The sequence below is a fragment of the Curcuma longa genome, chromosome 21 (genome assembly GCF_044706935.1).
Source record: "Curcuma longa cultivar G26 ecotype Majalengka, Jawa Barat chromosome 21, ITB_CL_G26_1.1, whole genome shotgun sequence".
Classification (NCBI taxonomy): Eukaryota; Viridiplantae; Streptophyta; class Magnoliopsida; order Zingiberales; family Zingiberaceae; genus Curcuma; species Curcuma longa.
Window position 1 is genome coordinate 11,939,514 of NC_133881.1, and position 19,198 is coordinate 11,958,711.

Here is a 19,198-nt window from a genome sequence, read left to right on the forward strand (position 1 = left end):
CCATATAGGGGAGAGCAATGACATGATATAGAAAGGCTGACTATTCATTAGCTCCACAGACCATCTCAAGCAATTTGTTAGTTTGGGAGTTCAGTTCTATCTTATCATCTTCAATCCTTTGGCGAAGTGTAGGATCCGTTGCATTGGCGGCCAAATAGGTACGAAGGAGCTTTTCATATGCATTTAAATCAAGATGCCCGAGCTGCCTCAAGCACTGGCAGAACCTCTCTGCCCCTTTAACATCCTTTGTGTCTTCAAAGGCTTTCAGAAAAGTGTCCACTTGATCTTGACTTAACTTCCACTCATTCCGTTTCATCCTTGAAATTGCTGTTTCTAACCACATAAGAGCAGAATCCATGTCATTGTTCTGCAAGTAGTAATCTAAGAACATATCACAAGTCTTCAAATCAGGAACAGCGCCCCTTGCTGAAGCTTTCTCCCAAACCCCCTGAGCTTGTTGAATCATATTTTTTCTCAAATACGAACCTATCATGACGTTTGCCACCCACACATCAAAGGTCACGCAAACAGATTCCCATTCTTCATATAAATCTTGCTGGCCATTGATATCATCAAGTTTATCTAGGGACCGCATCATAATGAGATAGCTAAGATTGTTAGGTTTTCGGAAAACAGTCCTAAAGGACTTCCATATTCTTTTCACCTCCTCTAAATTGCCGATCCTTGAATATAAGCTGATTAAAAAATGATAAGGCTCACGATCTCGACCATCTATAAGCTTTTCAAACTTCTTGAGAGCAGTCTCAGCTTTTGTGATTAGACCAGCAGAACAATAAATGGAAGCTAAGGTACTGTATGCGGACCATCTCAACTTAATTTTTTCATCCTCCTCTGCTTCTTTTATAACTCGTTCTACTGATTCAATGTCATTCAATGAGGCATAGCAGTTCATCAGGATGCAGCATGTAATCGTATCTGGAACTATGTTATCTGACTTCATCTCTTGGTACTGGGTGAGAACCTTCTCATGCTGGCCCAACCTCATATAAAGGGACATTAAGTTGAAATGGACCTGAGTATTCGAGGCTATGTTCTGGTTCTTCATTTCATTGTAAAGAGAAATCGCTTTATCAGCATTCTTATTTTTCTCTGAGCAATAACTACTCAAAAGGGCTCCATATGTGTGCTTATTTTTGGCTGGTTCAGGCAAGTCTGAAAAGTATGTCTCTGCTGCTTCGATACCCCTGACTTTAGCAATGAGGCCTAGGCGCATTGCATGATTGATGTGAGTCATTTTTGTATTTTTGGTGTTTTCCATCCACTCCATGAGCTGTCAAAAAAATAAAACATGAATGAAATTAAAAAGCCCAAGGGGGTATCAAAACAAATGAATTATGAGTAATGAGACCGAGAAACAGAAACTGGAATAGACAACATTAATCATGTATGTGATCTTTATCTTTATGAAAGAATTAGTGCCTTATAGTCACCAACAAATGGGTATTTCATACCAACTTATAAAAAAATACAAAATTACTTTAAACATTCAAGCAAAGGACCGAAATCAAACTCACATTTTTTATCACCAACAAGTGGCAGTTTCATACCAAGTTACAAAACCTTTTTTTTTTAATTATCCAAAACTATTTCTAAACATTCAGTAACGGGGCAAAACTAAATAAGGAACAAACAACTAACGGGCCAGATTGTCCACCAAGTAATTAGGATGTCAAATTTATTATCACATGGGTTCCCTATGTCTCATTTCAAGACTGTTTCATCCTTAAGATGTTCCACTGATCCTAGAAGGCTGTGTCCCCTCCCTAAGAATTTCAAATAAATTATAACTTCTCTTGTCATTTTAGAGAGAATGTTTTTATTCTCCTGCACATATCTACTTCTATTCACTTCCTCTTATTGTTTATCTAATTTTTCAACCGCTCTCCATTGTAATCACTTGAAGATGAATTAAATTATCATAGATTAATATTGATCTCCAACTCGTAGATCTTATGTGACACATCTGTTATTCATCTACGGGACTTCCATTCAAGGCCATGTTACTTCCCTCCGAGCTCGTTCAGGTCAGCTACATGGATTTTGTCCATCCATGGAGCACTTGCGTTTCATTGAAACTTTTAGCATTTTGAACATTACTCCAGTGACCCCTAAACTATGGTATCTGCACCGCCTACATCAACACAAGTTTTCTTCCCTTCAAATTTTCAACTATAATAAATCAACTCACACCCTCATAAAGGGAAAAAGATGGGTCAATCTTTGAACAGCCTTTAGTTTTCAGAATCAATGTTACATAGGCCAGTGATAGTGTTTAGGAACCAACCTAGACTTATACTGTAGATAAACTGGAGTAGTAAAAATAATCAAAACACACCATCCTTTACTCAGGTAAGAAGATGCATGCATGAAGCTGAAGGGAATGGCAAAAAAAAGGAACTTTTGTTACCTCAAGGGCGTGCGCGTGGCGCTGGTATCTGCGGAGTTCCTTAACGTACCTAATCAGCTGATCCGCGCACACATAGCTCCCTTCATTCACCCACTTGTCCAGCGTCCTCGTCACACTCCCCTCGGGAGCTCTCCCCAGGGCCGACAGCCGGCGGTACAGTACGGTCGGATCCTTCTTTTCTTTAGTCCCGACCGCCATAGCTACAGCCGGGTCGGCCGGCAAAGATGTCGCAGCGGCCGCCGCACAGAATCTCATCTTGGTCGCCGCAGCCGACCAAAGCAAGAGTAGTCGGATGGAGCGCTTCGCCGTGATCATTTTTTTCTAACTGCCGAGCTTCGATGATTGTAGGCGGCGACACTGCTAGGGTTTTGTACACTGGTGGGAGGGTTTAGGTCTTCGCGGTCAGCTAGGATCATATCACATTAGCAAATTTCCCAGACTGCACTTCTATTTTTCTTAATTTCCAAATCGTTCCTGAAACTTTCATTTGTGACATTTACAAATAATTTTATTAATTTAGCAAAACATTACTAGAATGCTTTTTTTTTGTAAAAATAAATATATATATATATAGAGATAGAGAAAATTGAGCATGTCCTAGGCAATTTAAAATAATATTGCCAGTTAAAAGAATCCTTTTTAAGCTATAAACGATTTATCAGTCCATAAATTATATGATAGAAAACATTACCTTTTACAAATAATTTTTTAAAAAATATACATATATAATTGATAAAACTATAACCATATCAAAAATGAAGGATCCACACCTTCCAACAATTCAAATGATACATAATATCCATAGAATATCAAACCTAGAAACAAGGATTCTCTGAAGTCTCACCCTAATGCTTTGTTCAATTTTTCTTGAATTGACAAACCATAAGCATAAAAGGAAGCTCATGCATCAGACAACACTAATATTATGGAAGTTAAAGTCAGATCCACAATGCAAAATCAGGAAAAGTCATAAACTGATCAGCATGCCCTCATCTCAAATTCGTCTGTTGAAATTGGTGACAAATGTGCTGATTCCAGTAACCAATCAAACAGACACTCTTTTTGACTAAATCTTTGGAAATAACATATGATGAAAAAGATTATTCATTATCTCCACAAACCATTTCAAGCAAGTTGTTAGTTTGGGAGTCCAGTTTAATCTTATCATCTTTAATCCTTTGGCGAAGTTTAGGGTTCTTCAAATTGGCTGCCAAATATGTTTGAAGGAGCTTTTCATATGCATTTAAATCAAGATGTCCGAGCCTCCTCAAGCACTCGCAGAACTTCTCTGCCCCTTCAACATCCTTTGCGTCTTCAAACGCTTTCAGAAAAGTGTCCACTTGATCTTGACTTAACTTCCACCTATCCTGTTTCCCACTTGAAGATGAAGCTGCTGTTTCTAACCACACAAGAGCAGAATTCATATCATTCTTCTGCAAGAAGTGGTCTAAAAACATAAAACAGGTTTTGAAATCTGGAATGGCACCCCTTTTTGAAGATTTCTCCCAAAGAGACTCAGCTTGTTGAATCATATCTTTTCTCAAATATGAACCAATCAACGAGTTTGCCAACCTTACATCAAAGAGTGTGCAAACAGATTGCCATTCTTCATACAAATCTTGTTGCCCACTTATATCATCAAGTTTATCAAGGGCCCGCAGCATGTTGAGATAGCTCAAGTTGGAAGGTTTTGGAAAGATAGTCTTGAAGGACTTCCATATTCTTTTCACCTCTTCTACATTGTTAATCTTTGCATATAAACTGATCAAGTAATCATAAGGCTTATGATCTCGGGCATCTATAAGTGTTTCAACCTTCTTAAGAGCATTCTCAGCTTTTGTGGGTAGACCAGCTGAACAATAAATGGCAGCCAAGGTACTGTATACAGACCAATGTAGTATAACTTTGTCATCCTCTTCTGCTTCTTTAATTACTCTTTCTACTGATTCAATGTCATTCAATGAAGCATAGCAGTTCATCAGGATGCAGTATATGACATTATCTGGGACCATGTTATTTGACTTCATCTCTTGGTACTGGGAGAGAACCTTCTCATACTGGCACAGCTTCATATAAAGGGACATCAGGCTGATGTGGGCCAGAATACTTGAAGGTATGTTCCGTTCCTTCATTTCATTGTAAAGAGAAATCGCTTTATCTGCATTCCTATTCTTGTCTGAGCAATAACAATTCAAAAGGGATCCATATGTTCGCTCATTTTTGGCTGGTTCAGGCAAGTTGGAAAAGTATTCCTCTGCTGCTTCAATACCCCTAACTTTATTGATGAGATCTAGGCGTATTGCATGGTTGGTGTAAGACATATTCATACCTTTGGTGTTTTCCATCCAGTCCATGATCTATCAAAAACCAAAACATTGATGATACTAAAAGCCTATGACGAAGTTAGAAAGAATGTGCATTAGTAATGAAATGGAAATTGGAATAGACCACATTATTTGATCCCTTTCTTTACAAGTATAGTGCTTTTAGGTCACTAGCAAATGGCAATTTCCTACAAACTTATAACAATACAAATTTACCTTTGAACATTCAACTAAAGAGGAAAAATTAAACATACTGTTTTGGTCACCAACAAATTGCAATTTCACCAACTTACCAAAATTTACTTTCAAGAATACAAAAGTACTTTTAAACATTCAAGTAAAGGGGAAAATTTAAACAAGGGATAAACAAGAAACAGAGTGGCAAATTATCTACCAAGATAGAATGGGCTTATTTGTCAAAAAAAACACACTTCGGCTCCCTATGTCTCATTTCAATTAATGTTTCAGCATTAAATTTTCTACTGCTGATTGAGGACTTTAGAATTGCAGATAAATTATCACTGTTATTTTAGAGAAAAGAAAATGTTACTTTACCTGCAAACATTGTCTTACTTCTGTGGTTTTCTCTTTCTGTCAGGTTTTTGCTGTTTCTTTAATTTTTCATACAACTCTTCATTGTAATGGTGCAGATAAATTACCATTGTAATATAGTAGTATTGATCTCTGGCTAGTAAAACTTATGTGGCACAGCTTTTATTCATCTGAATATCACTCAACTGACTACTAAACTATTGTATCTATACTGGTGTCCAAAGCAACCCAAAGCATTTCTTCCCTTCAGTTTACCAACTATGATAAATCAACTCGCACCATTAATAAAGGAAGAATATGAAGTCCATGAAAACAACTAGTACAATCATACCTCTAGTGGTCTAGTGTGACCTTGGATTTTGATGTTTGAGCAAACAATTTAAATTAGGCTTTGCCTAAGTATTTGATGTATATGTTTGAATGTGCAGGGACTCACAAGAACATACATGGAGCTTGTAGAGCTCGTATATCAATGTTGGCTTAGCGTGACCAAGGTGGCACGCTTAGTGGCTTGGAGGTTTGATGAGATCAAAGAAGGATGGTATGGGACATCCAAGGGACCGCAAATCAAGGAGCACTAAAGTGGTGTTGGAGTAGCTATGGAGTGATGACCTAACACGGCAAGGTTGGCAACTCAATGCCCCAAGGTACCTAGAGATCGAAGAAGGCTACATGAGGCAAACGAAGGGGCCATAGGACAAAGAGCATAAAGGCAACGAGGACAATAGCCAATGGAGGCAAACTCCATAGGTGAATGGGTGGAGGATGATGTGTACGCATCGAACCTGATGAGAGATGGCCAAAAGGCCAAGTAAAGATGCAGTGTTAAGTCTTTGGCGAGCTGTGAGTGTTGAGCAACTTATATACACGGGGACAAAGGGTAAACTCAACATGAGCGAATTTGACCTTAGAGGTAAACATAGTCAAGATTACTAGTCGACTAGTATTAGAGATTAATCAATTGGTGGTTAGGAAACTCAATACCCCAAAGAATTTTAGAGTTTCTGGTTTGAGTAGTTGATTGGTGGATTAGTCGACTAGGTCCGAGAAGCTAACAAATAGAATATTTCTATTCGTGGTTCAGGCAATTGAAGAGTCGACTGCTAGCAATGACTGATGGTGTATGAACAGTTTCGATCGTAGATGTGGAAAGCATAAAAGAGTTGTTACTACACCACCAGTCAAATCACAACGAAGCAATCGACTAATGGTTCAGATCGGTCAACTCTAAGTCAACTCTAACCGAAAGATGGACTCAAGCAAGGTTTCAAATTCTATAAAAGGAGGGGGTTTAGGTGGCTCGAAAGTTGACGAAATAGTATTGGTTAAACCTACTAGAAGCATTGTAATTCCTCTTAAGCTTTCTCTTTGTAATTTCTTTGTAATCTTTAATCTTAAGCTTGTAAGAGGCTTCTCTACCAACAATAATTGACCAAGAGTAGGAGCCTAGAAGTTGTTGAACCACATTAAACAAATGTATTAGTGATTGTGGTAAGTTTGCTTGTGTGTTTGTTTTATTCCCGCTGTGCTAATCATTTTTTTTAGCTTGCTATCGAGGGCAAGAAGAGTTAGGTCCATACTTGCAGGTTCCTAATAGAAACCTCTTCACAGTCTTAAATTCACAGGATTTATAGGCCAGTGATGACTTATTCGCACCCTAAACTTACAGCGAAAATAATCTTCAAAGCACGGCATTTTATACGCAGGTAATAAAATAGATACGTGACGATGCAGAGGAAGGGCAAAAAAAGAAGCAACTTTTGCTACCTCAAGGCCATGCGCGTAGCGATGGACCTTGCGAAGTTCCTTAACGTAGTTAATCAGCTGAGCCGCTCTTACAGACTTGCCTTCTCTCAGCCACTTGTTCAGCGTCCTCGTCACACTCCCCTGGGGAGCTCTCCACAGAGACGACAACTGGCGGAAAAGTATCCTGGAATTCTGCTTTTCTTTATTCCCGTCCGCCACGGCCACGGCCGCGTCTGCCGGCAAAGATGCGGCTGCGACCGCCGCACAGAACCTCCTTTTCACCGCCGCGGCCGATCCAAGCAGCATCAGTCGGACGGAGGTCTTTGCCGCGATCATCCTTCCGACTTGCGAGTTTCGGATCGATCGAAGAAGACGAAAATAACTGGAGGCGGCGACGCTGCTGGGGTTTTGCCCAGTGTCGAACTGGTACGAGGGTTTACGTGGTATTCCAGCGGCTCGGGGTTGTAACATGTCAAACTAGGTCTTAGGTCTTTTCTCTGTGGTATTGATTGGAGCATTTCATTTTGCCTCCCTGAATTTATCAAATTTAAATTATTTGAAATTTGGCGTCTGGAATTATAAACCGCTTGCCGATCTTTTTCATTTATCCCCTAAATATTTTCTGTTTCTGTAAATCAACCCATAAAATTTGTTATGTTACTTTTGCAAAAAGGTCGAACTTGCTACTCTAGCAGTCTCACACGATCGATTCCATAACCATTTATGAGGAGGTAAATCAGGAAGCTTCAGTTGACTACTATGAAGAAGGATTCATGGCTTCGTCGAGATTCAACCCTTGCCCATTTCAGTAAGTTTGTCCCGCATTAACCAACTCAATCATGTCCCGGAAGTCATATAATTTATTAGGGATTATTTGGCTCACATACACAAAATGGAAACCAAAATCTATAAATGTAGGTAATGTTGGGTGGGGTAGAAGGGAATAAAAATAAATTATTTTATGCATATTTTTTTATATATTAGGGAATGAAAATAAATTAATTAATAAATTTGAAGTCTAATTTATACACGAAATTTAAATTTTGATCCTTTAGATGTTCCTTTGGGGGGGGGGGGGGGGGGGGGGGGGGGGGGGGGGGTTTATCTTGATTTTGAGAATTTTCTCAATAATTATTTTAACATTTAGATGAATTAATCTATAATGAAATGTTCATTTTTAATGAATTATAACTCATTTCTCTTCGTCATTACCAAATATATTATTTATGTATTTCAACTTTAAATTTGAGCTTGACAACATAAACTAAATAATTTGTTAAGTTCGAGTAATCAAGTAAATTGATCGAGTTAAGTCCTTGATTTGAAGGAAAAAGAAGCCCAAAACTTATAATATTGAATGAGTTGGCTGATGCAAATAAAAAATAAATTTATTAATATAAAACATTTTTAAAAATGATAAATAACTTATCGATCAATTTAAATTTAACTCTCAAAATGTACTTGTGTCAAAAACAAATTATGTAAATTAGTTGAATAATTTTTTATTAAAATAAGTGGTTAGTTGATCATTTTTAATAAATTTTACTAAATTGAATATTAAATTGGCGAACTAACTGAGCAAAACAAATCGAGTAGATCTATTATGTGATGGTCTAATGAATTAATTTGTAATTAAATGAATTAGACGAGTGTAAGATAGTGTGTTCGAAAGACTAAGTGGATTTGAAAAAGTTTCAAAGACTTGCGAGATTAAAAAAAAAGACTCGACAGTAAATGAATTGGAAATAGATAAATAAAGAATAGATCGAGAAATTAGGTTGATAGTTTTAATTGGTTAAAAGAGTTATCGATTGCTTGGGGCTATGGTGAGATGATAAAGGTGGGACAGACTCCATAACGATTAGGCACTTTAATGGTTATCCAGGTACTCACGATTCGAATCTCAATTGTGGCGCATTGTAAAAATTTTCCCCTTTGTAGAATGACAAACTTAAGATGTTGGAGTTGCTCTTGACTGGACAAATGCGCACTATTTGATTTATTCATGATTTACTCATTTAGATATGATTGTAATGAAATAAAGTAGGAATTCAAATTATAATTGTTTGCATAAAATTGAATTCAATTGCACTAAATGGAATAAATGAATAATAAAAAATATTTTTTTTTATTCACATTAAATTTTTAAAAATATGAAAAATGCCACATTTATTTATTTTTCAAAATATATACTTGTTAGTTAAAGTTTTCGTTAAGTTAAAGTAATTTTAATTAATATTAAAGTAAATGTGATATTTTCTAAATATTTCTAATATAAGATTTTTTAATGGTAATGAAAATAAAAGCCATTCTTTAAATCTTTCCCAGAAAATTCAACTGTATTTAAAGAAAAATCAAATTTGTTCATTATTATATTCCAAGAGAATGGAAACTCATAATTCATAACCAATACAGCGATGAAGCAATTCGATCAGAAGCGTTCATTTTCAATACACCGCATTAATTTAATTCACTGCCATTTTAATCGAAGCATCATTTTCACCCAACAAGCTATTTTAAAATATTAGATAGAGAGTCTTTCCTTATTTATTTATTGAATAAATTTAGAGTGCAATTTATATAAATTATTAAAATAATAAAAAACAATTTGATATTAATAAATTATTAAGAGGCATTTCGAGTTTTTTAAAGTTTTGGGTATTTTCAAACTTGCCCCTGATAATATGCCCAACTACCTTATCTTGTAACGCAAGAATTCAAAATTCTCATGCCCAACTCCCGTGCTCGCCTTCTCCTCGATCGATCACATCAACGCCGCCACGCCCACGTCACCGCCGGCCAACGCCGCCTCCTCTCCAGAATAAGGTACGGCGACCGGAAAAGTAAGCCCACTTCTAGCTATCTATTGATTCCTGAGATATTCGTTCTTCATTCAATTTTTCCGCAAGAACGAAGCGAAGGCCAAAGCATATGGGAACAGGTTCGGTTGCTTCCAATGTCATCTGTTTTCCGTAGAAAGATCTTTGCTGGGCTGGAAATTCTCAGCAATTTCGCACTTTCTTTTTCTGGAGAAGGCGCGTTGCTGTAGTAGGTGGCATGGCAAGCGGCGGGAGGGTCATCTACAAGCGTGCCGCGCCGGGCGGGAGGCGCCTCCACCGATCCAAGACCTCCGATGATGATGACGAGGAGTATGTCTTGGAGGAGGAAGAGGATGAGGAGGAGAGCTCTGATGAAGCCCTTGACTCGTCCGATGCTTCTGAGGGAGAGTTCGAGTTTGGTGGGTCCACCAGCGGTTCCGATGATGTTAATCGGCCGGCGGCTGAGCGCGATGAGGACGATGAGATCTCGTTGGGGCGGAGGCCCAAACGTCTGAAGTGCTCTTCTAGAGCCAAAAAGAGGGCGGTGAAGAAACCTAGGGTTTCGTATTATGACAACGATGATGACTATAAGGCCGAGGAGGAGGAGGAGGAGGAAGAAGAAGAAGAATTAGATGCAGAAGAAGAAGAAGAAATTCCATCGCTTAGGAGGAGGAGGAGAAAGAACAGAAATTCACGTGCAGTTAGATCTCGTTACCAGAAGACCAAAGAATCAGATTATGAGGATGTAGAGATGGAGAGAGAAGAGGATGGAAAAAAGGAGATTTTATCGCTTAGGAAGAGGGAGAGGAACGGAAATGCATCTGCAGTTAGATCTCACCTCCGAATGAGTAAAGGTTCAGAGTATAAGGAAGAGGAGATAGAGGAAGAAGAAGAAGCTGATGAAAAAGAAGTTTTATCTCTTAGAAAGAGAGGGAGGAACAGAAATTCTCCTGCAGCTCGACCTCACCACCAACAGGCCAAAGGTTCAGATTATGAGGAAGAGGAGATGGAGGAGGAAGATGAAAAGGATGAAGATTTCTCACCTGATGAGCAGGATCTTGTTGATGAGGACGCTTCAATGCCTTCTGGATTGAAAAAGCAAGGGCAAATGAGGAAGGGTGGTAAGATGCAGGAGCAAAGGATTTCAAGACAAAAGAAAAGGGGAAACAGATGGCGGAAGAGATCTGAGTATGATGATGATTTTATTGTGAAAGATCGTGTAGCTGCCCGTAGAAAGGCCAAGAAAGCAAGGAGGAATAGGAGCTCAACATCAAAGGACACCAAGAAGCAATCGTCGGAGGAGTCAGATATGCCTGATTTTGATTTTGTAAGTTCTGATGATGATTTTGTAGAGGAGACCATTGTGTTGGATGAACCAAGGAACAAGAGCAGGAGCATCCAGAAGACTAAAAGTTCTGTGATAAGAAGGCAAAAAGTGTCACCTGAGGAATTAGAATCTTGTTCAGATGGTGATTATAACATTTCTGAGCATGTGCTGAGGGATCTGGGGAGTAATGGGATTGTGGATCTGCTACAGACAGATAGGATAGTTGCTCGAATAAAAGGTGTTGAGAAAGGCAAGGAGAAAGAAAATGAGGAATCAGGGAAGCCATTGTGTGGTATTTGCTTGACAGAGGAACATAGAACAACAGTTAGAGGAGTGTTGAATTCTTGCACTCATTTTTTTTGTTTTCCATGCATAATGGAGTGGTCAAAGGTAGAGTCACGATGCCCTGTTTGCAAGAGGAGGTTTGGAACCATTACCAAGTCCTCAAGATCAGATCCAGGGTTTGGGTTAAGGAAAACAGTTATCAAAGTTGAAAAGCGTGATCAGGTAGGTTTTCAATTCATTTTGTAATACCTTTAAGGAAAAGTTTGTCTGCTAACAATTGTTTGGTTAACTGCATGGTAACCACATATTACTACATTTGTCATCTTCTTGATGCAATCATAAGTTAGGTTGAATTGATTGAGTCAAAAATAGTTTTGAAAAGAATCAGTCTCAAATATCTTGGTATAACTCAATGTTTTTAAGGATTGTTTTATAGTGATTAAGTTCTTAGGAACTATTTGAATTATATATATTTTTATCTGTATATAATAAGGATCCACAAAAGAAGTTACAAATTGATTTGATTGAGTACAGTTGATTGTGAGAAAATTTTCGGTGTTAATATCTACAGACGCTAACTGATTATTTTATTTCTCTGGTGCCCTACAGTCATGTATGACTACAATATAACAAATGCACATTATTTTGTATATATTTCTATTTTCTTTGTTGCTAGACTGAATCTCATTATTCTGCATGTATGTTATTGCTATCTCTTTCTTATTTACATTAAACTTTTACCAATTTCTAATTAAATATTTCATATGTTGTTTTTTGTTTGTTGGTGAAGGTTTATCAACCTTCTGAGGAAGAAATAAGGCGAATGCTGGATCCATATGAAAATGTGGTATGCATTGAATGCCATCAAGGTGGAGATGATAGTCTCATGTTGCTGTGTGATATCTGTGATTCGCCTGCTCACACATATTGTGTTGGTCTTGGGAGGGAAGTGCCAGAAGGCAATTGGTATTGCCAGTGTTGCAAATCTGCAGGTGATGATTCATCATACTTGCAAAATCAAGATTTTGGGGTTGATCAAACAGCTGGCAATAGTGACATGTTAGGCAGTCTCAATGATACAGAGGTTTCAACCCCTTGTGGTAATACAAATTTGCATAGATCAAGTCAACCTTCTTTCCATGAATTTGATCTGAATGTTTCACCAAGATCAGTGGAAAATAGCAGTTCTATATCTCAGCCCCATGGCGTTGGACCATCAACCGTTTTGGGTCGACGTGCAATACAACAACGTATATGCATCATGTTGTCCCATGATAGATCGAGGCAAAGTTTTCAGGAGACTTGAGTATCACAGGGCAATGTAGGAACTGATTTTATGACATCAGAAATTGGACAAAGGATGGAAAACTTACACAGCTCTCAAAGGTTGCATTCTTGGAACAGAGTGTCAATTTCTGAACAGTGCTCTCAGAACAATAGGCCTTATTTATAATCTGAAGCTTGTTTAGCTCAGTGCACTACAGAAGGCTTAAGTTTTGATATTTGAATGATAACATGGGGAAGTCTACTCCCTTACAAAGAGTCATTTAAAAGAATTATTCAGGGATTCTGCACTTGGTATGCCTAACTTTCCATTTTTTTATCTATAAATTGTTTACAAGGAATGAGGGCATTAAGACTTTGTTTCATTGAAAATTTCCTACTTTTTTTTTGGCATTTGTAGGTGAAAAAAGCTATGATCACCGAGTGTTATATTTGGTCAAACTGTGATGATGAATTAATCTATGGGAAAATGACTGGCTCTTCAAAAAGAGATGGTCATTATTGTAATCTAAGAGACTTTACGTTCAGTAGTAGTTAGAAAAATTCAAAACAGATGATACAATACTAACTGCTTGAAATGACATGAATTTATATCAATATTTGGAAGGACCTATGTGTTGAGTTGTACTGGCCCAATTGTATGCCTTGGTTGGCCCATAGGATCATAATATGATGGGCGCACTACTTGCATCCTCAAGTCCCAACCAACCCAAATGCTAAGCTTGTCATGCTCTAATTCACTTGTTGGTTGAGTCAAGCATGTGCCACTGGATACTAAGATGTGCTATGTAGTTGCTGAGCCTGTTGGACTCTTTGGTTAGAAGAAGAAATGGTATTATCAGCCAATAGTTTTCTTTAAGGAGTTGCATTTATTTTGTTAACATCATATATCCTTTTCCCTCCTTTTCTTCATTGTTATCATCATCACCTAACCTTAATTTTAGAATAAACTGACTTCTATATTCTTCCTCCATGAAACAAGTGGATTGCAAAGAAACCTCATCTTGTTGTATTCTCTGCTTCTACTTGTGTGAACTTTCAGATAACCCAGAACGAATGGAAGCTTTGATTCAAGTGACAAATTGTGTTCTCTCATTTACTTCTCATCATCCTTGTTTCTTAACTCACAGAAGCATGTCATGTTTGGCTAGGAAAAATATGGTCTCTTTGAATTAGAGGATAAATAATCACCTTTTCTACCAAGGTATGTCATCTTGTCAAATGGAGCTTGGAACAATCATTCAAATATTTTTTAAATGAAAACTTATTTACCTCAAATTGAGTTAAAGTTCAAGTGGGCTTAAAACTTCACACTCAAACTTTTTGATTGAACGGCTTGTTAAGCTTGAGTCAGGCCTGGGATTTGAACCCACTTATAATATTTAATCTCAAAAGTAGTCCTTGAATGAACCTTAGCTTCTTTACGGATTTTATTGAACATGTATAAAAAAAATAAAAATGTGAATTTAGGAATGCATTTTAGGATTGAATTATTTGATAGATGTATGAACACAACGGTAAAGTTGTTGCTGTGTGACCTAGAGGTCACAGGTTTGAGTTGCGGAAATAACCTCTTACAATGCAAGGTGTTACGTACAATAGACCCAATGTGGTCCGACCCACCCCCGGACCCGTCAATTCCCTGGGACTCCACATTAACAGGAGGGGAGCTTCGTGCACTGGACTGCCCTTTATGCATGAATTCTATACATTCATAGCAAATTTGTTTAAAAGATATATTTTAAGTTGTTGCTTAAACTTAATTATACAATTCGTGTATTTAGGACCTTTTATTTATATTACCTAAGGAACATGCATGCATTAGAGTTACCTCTATCAACTAGAGTCAAGGCATAGGAGATGAATTTTGATCAGCTTGGAACTGAAGAAACCATATATATCCTTTGATTGGTACATTAAAGGTAGAAAGCTTATTCCCAAGAAGGCCATTATGTCTATAATTACAACTCATCCTTCAGATCAAATCGAAAACACTTGCAGGAGATATGACCAGAAACTAATTAGTGAATTTCTGAAGAACCAATAAGAAATCGTATGGAAGGAATGCAAATATGCAAAACAATCTAGAAATCTGCAGATCAATGGAAGTAGAAACACTCTAGTCATAGATAATAAAAGATAGGAGGTAGAAGCACTCCAGCTGCAAATAACCATAGAACTATAGTTGCAAAGAAGAATAACATATTTATTGACTGGATTTGGTGCCGAACTTAGTTTGGATTAAGATTCAGCTAGAGGGAATCCAAATTTTGGCAAAAACAAATTTTGATGTTTAAAGAGAAGCAGAGGCATTTATTGAGATTCCAAAACCTTGTTGTTTCATATGAAGGTTCCTTGCAATTCCGGGTGATATCATTCTTATTGCATATTGCCTTATAAACATGGTTTAAAATTTCGTTCTATGTCGAGTGAAATGGGCGAAATATATCGTTCTGCCTGGCATCGACACTTAGACCTGACCACGGTTCGGAACTCCCAGTTTAATGGTTTGGAACTCCTAATTTGACGGTTCCTGGCAGGTCGACCGTTAACGTTAATTGTCCCAAATGGTTACGGTTCACGATTCAATATTATTATATCGAATTAATATTAAATGCCCTCGTGGACGTTTCGTCCGTTCTTTTAATAAAAGTTTTGCTTTTGTAAGTTTTAAATTACTACTACTAGTAGTTTGTGTTTCAAAAATATTAATTTGTATTCCATATTTTATACTATATTCTTTATAATACCATATAAATATTTTCTAATATTATATATAATATTATTAGGATATGGAGAAGAAGAATCTTTAAATGAAATTAAAACGTCATAATACAAAACTAACATTTTTTAAAAAACTTCTAATTTATATCTAGGGTCTAAAACAAATACAACTAAATAAATTTCAAGAATATGAAAAAAATATTTTTTCTATTTTTCTTTCATTGTTAATACACGAGAAGATAAAAATTTATTATTACTATTTTTCTTTAAAACTAATACTACATTACAAAATTTATTAAAACTAAATGAAAAGTAGAATAATAAAAATCAGAAAGTTGTTCGGTTGCATCATTAAATACTTTTAAAATTTCACAAATACTACTACAAATATTTAATTGGTGTGAAAATAAATATATGTATTATTAATAATTTATGTAAAAAATAAGCATAATAATTCTCTATATTGAAATGAATCTTGTAACAATTGATATGTTAAATTCAAATGTATTGGTACATCACGTGGAAAATTTTAAAGTCTTATTACATTAGTTTTACAAAATCTACCATATTGTTTCATTATAGATAGATGAGACCATAAATAAGAAATAACAAATCTAATTAGTTTAATATGATTTTTTAAAATTCTTAATCTATCTTGAATAGATAAATTTAAAAATACACAACGAAAATGAAAAAAATAAACCAACAATAATAGGTTGACATATAAATTTTAGTGTATCAATACTAGCGGTATTAGAACTAGCATTATCAAATGATATTGAAAATATTTTATCAGTTAATCCATATTTTTCTAAAATTAAACATAATAATTGTGAAAAGTTGTGAGCAGTATGTGATTCATCAAAATCCCTATAAGCTAACAATTTTTTTTGGAATATTTCAGGAGTTATCGATCCAATGACAAGCCATGTTAGTACCTCGGTGGTATTTTGATGTGTTGTCAACTAAGTTTAAGTAAGGTCCATGTTATATTTAATACGTGTGTCTAAGTGTACAGGGATTTAGGAGAACACACGTATACCAAATGGCGAACATTAGCAGAAGACGTAAGCAAGTGAGAAGGATGATATGAGAAAGGAGCCGACGGGCTAGGTGCATCCGAAGTACGAGGAGCCAGGGGCGGATCCAGAAATAATATTTAGCGGGGGCTAATAAATTTTTTTATAATATAATAATCATTCCAAAACACTCTAAAATCATAAAAGAGGCGCTTGGTATATATTCGGTAATGAGAATGATGATGAATTTTCATTGAGGGATTAATGGCAATGGGAATGATTACTGAATTGATGGTGCTTGGTATAGATACTGAAATGGGTATAATTACCATTGATGCTACTTGGTATGAATAAGAAAGTAATGAGAATCAAAAAAATTACAATTTTACCCTTACTAATTAAATACATGAAAAAATTTGTTAAATAATTTTTTTTATGGATATTATGAATTGGGAACATCCTTTACAGGAAAGATAAGCACGTTGGAGTTGAGCACGTTGGAAAAAAATAATTTTTGGGATGATGACAATTGATCTGAAGGTGTAAATTTTTAATTTTCTCATCCAAAGAAATATTTTCCAGAGACCTTCCATCTCCTTTGATGTATTACTTGTGTTAATTTCTGAATTGAGAACAATGATCAGAAACAGGCTTTCAGAATGACAACTACTTGCATAAGGTCATGAAAGACCAATTACTCTTAATTTAAGAATCAAGAACAAAGAAATCTCCGACATCGGCGAGCAACCCATGGTTTACTCCCTCAAATCCCACAACACTTTCCCCCAATCTAATCGGCAGATTTTTTCTCACATATCTACTCTAATCCACCACGGAAAAGCTTTCTTTCTCCTGATTTCTCAAATCGAAACCACAATCAACTCCGCCGAAATGCCGAGATCAATGAGTCCAACGCCGAAGGAGCTGCGGGGGACGAGGTCGAGGTGTTAGACTCGTTGGAGGAGGATCTTAAATCGAAACCACAATCAACCACGATAAAGAAAGGATTTTTAGGTGGATGAAAGGGTCTTGGCCTCTTGGGATCTTAATAGTGTTGCCTCGTTGGAGGAGGATGACGACGGCGACCTGGTGGAGGCGTCGCCCGCCGGCGGAGAGGAGGATAAGAGCAATCCGGCCAGGGAGGTCTCCGTCGACGCCGAGATCAATGAGTCCAACGCCGAAGGAGCTGCGGGGGACGAGGTCGAGGCGTGTTGCTGCGCCGGTAAGATCTTCCGACAGAGAAAGGAAAAGTAGAGGAGGAGGAAGAAAAGGGGAACGGGTGGGCGAACCTGGCGAGGGCTTCAGCCCCCTCCAGCCCTCGCCTGGATCCGCCCCTGCGAGGAGCTGTGACCTTTCCAAGTGCCTGGAGTTGTTCCAGGCTCCTAAATCAATTCCAGGCGCTCAGATACCCAGTCCAGGTCAGTGCGACTCTTATTGAGACAGATCAAAATGAAGTCTACGTCAGTAGAATCCTGGTGCCCAGATCGTTTTCAGACATTTGGACTGCAAGGAATCATTCAAAGTTGTTAATGGATATTGCCAGAGTGTATTGGGTTCGACGAATCTAGGAGTCTGAAAGGCTTCTAAGCGTGTTGTGCTGATCGAGGAGAAAATTATAAATAGACTGAAGTTCGAAGAAGAATGTATACACTTGATTTTATTATCTTTTGTTCGTTATAGTTTTTATTAAACCGTTATAAGAGGCTTCTCTGCTTCCAGGCTATGCTGTCTGGAAACGGCATTTACCGTGACGTCCCCGTTTCAGAAACGTTGGGAAACGTTTCCATCAGTGGAAACTTACTGAAACGGCAAACTTTAAGTTTCCGGCGGCTCCCTCGAAGTCCTCCGGCAGAAGCAGAGGGGGTTCGCCTCCGGCGGATGCAGAGGAGGCGGCGACTCCGTGGTAGTGCGTAAGGTGAGGTGGAGGAGATCAGCCGGCGTCCAATGCCGGCGGGCTCCGTGAGGTGGCGTTCGCCACTTCGCAGGAGGCGGGTGCAGAGGAGGCGACGACTCCGTGGTAGTGCGTAAGGTGAGGTGGAGGAGATCAGCCGGCGTCCAATGCCGGCAGGCTCCGTGAGGTGGCGTTCGCCACTTCGCCTCTTCGATCGGAACCTCGGGAGGTGACGAAAGTTGGTTCGGCGGCTAGGGCAAAGCTAGAAGATGACTTATAAAAATTAGCAATAATATTAATTAAATGTCAAAAAAAATTAAAAACTATGAAAAATATTTTTCACTATCATACAAATTAAATACCTGATTGATAAAAAAACTATAAGCACTTATTTACTTAACATTTATTTTTCAAATTATCTGTAGGGGAATGAAAAATACCACTACTTCGGCTCTGTTTACTTCAGGCCGATAGGTTTGAGCCTCGAAGGATGTCAGAGTCTGAGAGCCTTGGCGTGTCTGTTAGGTAAAGGACGACAAGACGCCCTAACACCCATAGCGAGCGAGGAAGAGGAAGAGGAAGAGGAAGAAGAGCTTCGACGTTTCCAAAATCCGGAAACTTCAACTATTGCCGTTTCCCGTTTCGGTTTCCGCGTTTCCCGTTTCCCGTCTCCAAGTTTCCAGACAGCATAGCTTCCAGGTAATTTCTGAAGGAGATCTTAGTAGAGCTATTCATAGTCTTGGACTAGCAACCTTCTAGTGGCAAACCAAGTAAATTCTATGTCTCTTACTTTTATGTT

At 37.7% G+C, this 19,198-nt stretch overlaps 3 protein-coding genes across 3 annotated transcripts; 1 reads left to right on the forward strand and 2 right to left on the reverse strand.

The window, feature by feature from the left end:
* Positions 1 to 13: 13 nt before the first annotated feature.
* Positions 14 to 2,844, reverse strand: LOC141815244 (pentatricopeptide repeat-containing protein At4g01990, mitochondrial-like). Its single transcript, XM_074703156.1, is given in 3 exon segments — positions 14 to 1,291; positions 2,429 to 2,749; positions 2,752 to 2,844. Coding segments are annotated over 3 exon segments (1,665 nt in total). The 3' UTR covers positions 14 to 40.
* A 473-nt stretch (positions 2,845 to 3,317) lies between these two features.
* On the reverse strand, positions 3,318 to 7,472 carry LOC141815009 (large ribosomal subunit protein mL101 (rPPR4)-like). Its single transcript, XM_074702970.1, has 2 exons — positions 7,072 to 7,472; positions 3,318 to 4,785 (listed from the first exon to the last, which is right to left on the reverse strand). The coding sequence occupies exons 1-2, from the start codon at positions 7,384 to 7,386 to the stop codon at positions 3,529 to 3,531; spliced, it is 1,572 nt and encodes a 523-aa protein (XP_074559071.1). The 5' UTR covers positions 7,387 to 7,472; the 3' UTR covers positions 3,318 to 3,528.
* Positions 7,473 to 9,832: 2,360 nt separating this feature from the next.
* LOC141815659 (uncharacterized) lies at positions 9,833 to 13,277 on the forward strand. The gene is made up of 2 exons (XM_074703614.1): positions 9,833 to 11,703; positions 12,272 to 13,277. The coding sequence occupies exons 1-2, from the start codon at positions 10,108 to 10,110 to the stop codon at positions 12,785 to 12,787; spliced, it is 2,112 nt and encodes a 703-aa protein (XP_074559715.1). The 5' UTR covers positions 9,833 to 10,107; the 3' UTR covers positions 12,788 to 13,277.
* Positions 13,278 to 19,198: the final 5,921 nt, after the last annotated feature.